The 5,902-nt window shown below is 38.4% G+C and overlaps 1 protein-coding gene across 3 annotated transcripts in view; it reads left to right on the plus strand.

Annotated features, from left to right (window-relative positions):
* Nucleotides 1–5,542, plus strand: part of LOC106871101 (PCNA-associated factor) — an 8,979-nt gene extending 3,437 nt beyond the window's left edge. For all 3 annotated transcript variants that reach the window (XM_014917403.2, XM_052971623.1, XM_014917402.2), the window contains exons 2-4: nucleotides 2,557–2,631; nucleotides 3,899–4,055; nucleotides 5,310–5,542. In XM_014917403.2, coding sequence (XP_014772889.1) covers nucleotides 2,557–2,631; nucleotides 3,899–4,055; nucleotides 5,310–5,322 — 245 coding nt within the window. In that variant the 3' untranslated portion in view covers nucleotides 5,323–5,542. The remainder of the gene's footprint in view (nucleotides 1–2,556; nucleotides 2,632–3,898; nucleotides 4,056–5,309) is intronic.
* Nucleotides 5,543–5,902: the final 360 nt, after the last annotated feature.

The following is a 5,902-nucleotide window of genomic DNA, read 5'->3' on the forward strand; positions in this document are numbered from 1 at the left end:
GTGGCTTCTCTCCCCTCACACATCCACGACACTAACCATGCTTTTCGTCTTTTCAACTCTTTCTCCTTCCCTCCTGGTCTCTCTAAACTTCTCTCACTCTTGATATCAAGAGTCTATATACAGTGATCCCACACAACGAAGGACTTCTTGCTCTCAAACACTTCCTAGACCTTCGACCCAACCTTCAACTGCTTCTTGTTTGCGAGGGAGTTTTACCAACATGTCTCGGGAGTAGCTATCAGAACAAGAATGGGCTCCAACTATGTGAATCTGTTTGTTCGCTACGTTGAGGCCCAAATATTTTCAAGGTTCACTGGTCTCACTCCAGAACTATATGGTTGTTATATTGATGACTTTATCGGCATGACCTTGCTCTCCCACGAGCAACTTTTGTCCAACCCCTCGAATTCTCCTGCACCATTCCAACACTTTCATCACCTTTCTCGACATTTCAGCCAACATGCACAACTCCGCTCTCACTACCTCCCCCCACCCTACCCACACCAAGCTCTCCATTCCCTACTCCCAATTCCTCCGTCTGTGCAGGTTCTGCAGTGACAACCATGACTTTGAGTCTCAGCTCATGGCTTGCCGCTTTATTCTTCGTGGATATCTCCTCATCACTATCCACACCGCCCTCACCAGAGCACATTCTGTGGACTGTGCCTCTGCTCTCTCCTCACACCCACTCCGCCGTTGCCCGTCTCGTGTTTACCCTCTCCAGCGCATCATTCTCCAAGCCTTCCAGTGACTCCAGTTCAACCCCTCCACTTTGAACATCTTCCCCAACCTTCTCACCTTCAAACGAGTCCACAACCTACGGGACCTCCTGGTCCACAGTTTCTTCCCTAATGTCACCTCCCAACCTGGCTTGTTCCCCTGCTCCCACCCATGCTGCCGCACTTGCCCCTACCTCTCCAACACCACCATCTTCACAGGTACCCATCATCGTCCTTATCATGTCATTCCTTTACCTGCACTTCTAGCAACATCATTTACTGCATCACCTGCTCTTTCTGTCCTTCTCTGTACATCCGTCAAACAGGACGCCACTTGGCTGAATGGTTCACAGAGCACCTCTGAGACATTAGGCTCAGCAATGACGCCCCAGTCTGGTGCCATTTTCACTCTACTGGTCATTCATTACAACACCTGTCTGTTCAGATTGTTTTTGCACAGGGGCCATCCGGACTCTTGCATTCACCATGAACAGGAGTTAATCTTCACTCCTATCCACCTCTCCTCTCTTGCCCTGACACCTACTTTCTTCACTCTTACCCACCTTCTCCCATCATTGATACCCCCTCCATCAACCCACACCCACTCGCCACACCATCATCCACACACGCATGCATCCACATGTCAGTCACCAGCCCCTATCTACATGCACACGCGCACCTTCAATTTGGGATCACCAGTACTTTATCTCCCCTTCTCCCTAGCTCTCCTGTCTAACCACCTTTGTCCAACCAGTTGCCATGATTGACTGTTAACTCCACAAGTTTTTTTTTATTCTCTTTCTGTTTATTTCCTTGTGTTCCTTTTTGTTGAAGAGCGTAGGCTCAAAACATAAAAGATTTTCACTTTCTTGAGTGTCAAACTAATACACCTGCTTGTTGTTTATACACTTGTTTTTCGGTAAATTTCAACTATATATATATATATATATATATATATATATACACACACACACACACACACATGACAAGCTTCTTTCAGTTTCCATCTACCAAATCCACTCACAAAGCTTTGGTTAACCTAAGGCTATAGAAGACACTTGCCCAAGTTTCCACACAGTGGGGCAGAACAGGGAACCGTGTGGTTGAGAAGCAAGCTGCTTACCATGCAGCCATGCCAGCACTGAGCAATTCATTTGATTTGGGTAACATTACCAGTACAACACCTGTTTTTCAAAAGCAGGATGCTTTGTTTCAGTGAACTTCTTCTAAATGCTCCAGCATCTGTAACTGAAGGCTAGATGAAATGATAACACAAAAATACCTGCTGTATTTTAGAACTTCCACTTTATGATTTGTTTGTCCAGTACCATATCCATTCTTGTGTGTGGGCTACTGTCTTTTATCTGCAAATCCTAAATGTTTTCATTCAATGCAGTCTAATCATAGAAATCATATTTTAACAACTATCAAAGTAATTCCTGATATTTCGGTGGAGTATCCCTTGGCTTGCCTTGGAATTTTTTAAAATTAAAGATTTATGTTTCTCAACCCATGTGTCTCTGCATCTTATGCTCTTGGAATTCACTTTTGGTGCAAAGAAGTTACCTTGCTGTTCACATACAGGATTGATAAAAGCTGTGATTTATGATTTTAGAATAAAAATAAGATATCTAATTCCTGTCTATGCCAAGATTTGTAGTTGATGGCAGAAAAGTCAATAAAAAATTTATACTTTCATCTTGAAGAGATGACAGTTGTGAAGAAATAAATATATACAAAGAGGCTTTAGTTTAAAATTATTGGTTACTTAAAGGGAAAGGTGCCATTCTGTATGCTAATTTTCCATCCCTGATTCTACCTGTTTTCATTTATTCAGCTGTGGCTGCTCGGGCACCCCGCAAAAGTCTTGGTCCTTGCACCAGCTCAGAACCCTCATCACCAAGTACATCAAGTAAGTTCAATTTTTCCTTTATTAACCAAACTCTGCTGCAATAGTGGACAGTATTTTAAGTATTTTGCACTTTTGCTTTTACATTTTTGTTGTTTTATTATTAAGGTGGAGAACTGGCAGGATCGTTAGCACACAGGGTGAAATGCTTAGTGGCATTTGGTTCATCTTTACAGTCTGAGTTTAAATTCTGTTGGGGTCAACTTTGCCTTTCATCCTTTTGGGATCAATAAATTAAATTAAGTATTTGAGCAATGTGTCCCGTAATAGAATATCAGTCTGTTGTGATAAGTATTTTCAGATCTGATTTCTTATTTTTGAACACTTAAGTAAAGTTTTTTTTGTCCAGAAACTCAGAGAAGCTAATAGGGTATTTGATCAAATAGTCAAAGTAAACTTTGAGCTTCTCTAATATCACTTAATGCCCATCTTCCACACTGACACAGGTTGTATGATTTGACAGGATCCAGTCTGAGTTTAAATTCTGCTGGGGTCAATTTTGCCTTTCATCCTTTTGGGATCAATAAATTAAATACCAGTGAAGCATTTGGGGTCGATGTAATTGACTAGTCCCCTCCTCCAAAATTTTAGGCCTTGTACCTATAGTAGAAAAGATTATTATTATTATTAAAAGTGGCAAACTAGTAGAATCATTATCTGTTGGGCAAAATACTTAGCAGTATTTCTTCTGACTCTTTATGTTCTGTGTTCAAATTCCACCATAGTCAACTTTACTTTTCATCCTTTTAAGGGTCAATAAAATTTGTGCACTGGATTTTATGTAACCAACTTTCTTTTCCCCCTCAAAGTTGCTGGTTTTAAGATTAAAAAAAAATTGTTATTGCTCTTTATGTTCTTAGTTCAAATCTCACTAAGGTCGACTTTTTCATTCTTCCAAGGTCTATAAAGTATATACCAGCGAAATACTGAAGTTGGTGGTACTATTAACTCCTTTGCTCCAAATTGCTGGTCTTGTGCCTAATCAGAAATGTTGTTTCTGCAAATTTTGCTTTTGCATAATCAAGTATGATATTAGCTGGCTAGTGGAGTGTTAAGTGCCTTATGCATGACTATTTTTTGAGTGGTAAACATGGGTGTATTTTTGTTTAGTCAGGTCAAAGGCATTCCTGTTGTGCTCTTGATATCTAGGATTACACTGCACACCCATTTTGGTGTGATTACCTTTCAAAACTGATTTATCAAATTTTGTCTTTTTGTCTGTTGTTGGATGAAAACTGAAGAGAGGTATAAATTAATTTCTTTCATACAGACAAATATTCAGGAGGTAACCCTGTCTGTTCACGGCCAACTCCAGAATGGCAGAAGAATATTACAAATTTTTTCAAGTCTAATGGCAGCAACAACAACAAAAGTAGTGAAAACAGCACTATTCAGAAAATTGGAGATCAAACAACTTCAGAGGAGAGGTGAGTACTTATTTTCAACTGATTTGTGTGAAGGCTGCTACTACATAGAACAGTTAGTTTTCTCTAAACCTTTCATGCACTTTTATTTCAATATCTAATAATTTCAAACAATCTTCTTCTTATGAACTAACTGCTTGAAATTTTAGTTATAGTTTAAAAAAGGAAATGGGGGAGTTCCAACATTTACATAGTACCAATTAGCCCAATCTTATCCATGTTTTCAAACTGCATGCAGTATACATCTAGCATTGAATGTTAACATTACAATTACACTTCGCACATATGTCAAGGTCACTATCGGCTAGAAATACCAACTAAATCTCTCTGAAATAATTCCCTCTCATTACAAAGAAGTGTACTGTGGGAGTAGTGATACAAAATAAATATCTACATATAATTATTCTAACTGAAAATAATCTCCTGATCAAATTTAGCAGTTTGTTCTTATATGTCAACAAAGCCTTGGTGTTCATAAAAACATTATGTCTCCCATTCAGTGAGGAAGTAGATGTTAGGTATTTGAGCATGTGTCCCGTAATAGAATATCAGTCTGTTGTGATAAGTATTTTCAGATCTGATTTCTTATTTTTGAACACTTAAGTAAAGTTTTTTTTGTCCAGAAATTCAGAGAAGCTAATATAGGGTATTTGAACTACTAGTCAAAGTAAACTTTGAGCTTCTCTAATATCACTTAATGCCCATCTTCCATACTGACACAGGTTGTATGATTTGACAGGATCCAACAGATCAGAGCGTAACATCTTGCTTCAATATCTGTTTTGGCATGGTTTCTATGGCTGGATGCACATCCCCTGACACCACTCAACCAGGATGTTTTTTTTTCTTTAGCACCAGCACTAATAATGTTGCTTTCCAACTTGCAAAGCTAAGGCCATTAAGTGGCTCCTATCACTGCAGAATAGAAAAGAGGGTGAAGTAAAATTAGAGGAACAGGTTTCTTGTAAGAGGGTGGTAGTGGGGAGGCTCATAATAGAGGAGATACTATTGAGTTGATGGGGGGGGGGTATAGCAGGGAAAAGGAATAGGATTGATGTTAGGTATGTGATAAAGGAAGGAGTGGGGTAGAACGGTGTAAGGTGGGTTGTATGAGGCTATCCTAAGGGCAAGTGTAGATGGAAGGTGTGAGGAGAAATGGGGATATAGAAGGTGGGAATAGATGAGGGTGGAATGGGTCATTGAAGAAAAAATTTTGTGTATCATATGACTAATAATCTATTTTCTTTTTTTTTTCAGTTCATCAAATTAACCAGCTGTAGCAGGAGGAAGCATGTTGCCATTATCATTGCACTGTTTTAATGGAATCCTTTGTGATAGCTAGTACAGCACAACTTACTGCAGTTTTGATTTAATAAAACTCAGTAAGATCCTTCACATTTTTAAAAATCATCTTTCATTGTATATTTGCTCATCCTTCTCACATAACAATTTGATAATAAAAAAAAAAATGTTTTCTTCTATGATTTTTATTTGTCTTTATTTTACATTTTTTGCAGCCACCTGTTTCCATTGGTGGTGTTTTTTGTAGGTTTAGATGTGTATATATACTGCATTACCTTAAGTTACTTTATACTTGATCATATATACCACAAAAGTTAAGTTACTTGTTATTAACATATGTTACTCGTTGACTTATATTGTCTTTTGTTCATAAAAGCATTTTAACTCTAAATGGTTTTTCATACATGTGGCATCTCAGTAATTTATTCTTAAAAATGCATTGCTTTTCACATATTATATTGCATATCTCCATTGTGATTTTTCATTACTACATCTGCAAGTACAGTGAAGTCTATGCTTAGTTGAAGAGGTCTAGTAAAACCAAATCA

Source organism: Octopus bimaculoides, chromosome 11 (assembly GCF_001194135.2).
Source record: "Octopus bimaculoides isolate UCB-OBI-ISO-001 chromosome 11, ASM119413v2, whole genome shotgun sequence".
Classification (NCBI taxonomy): Eukaryota; Metazoa; Mollusca; class Cephalopoda; order Octopoda; family Octopodidae; genus Octopus; species Octopus bimaculoides.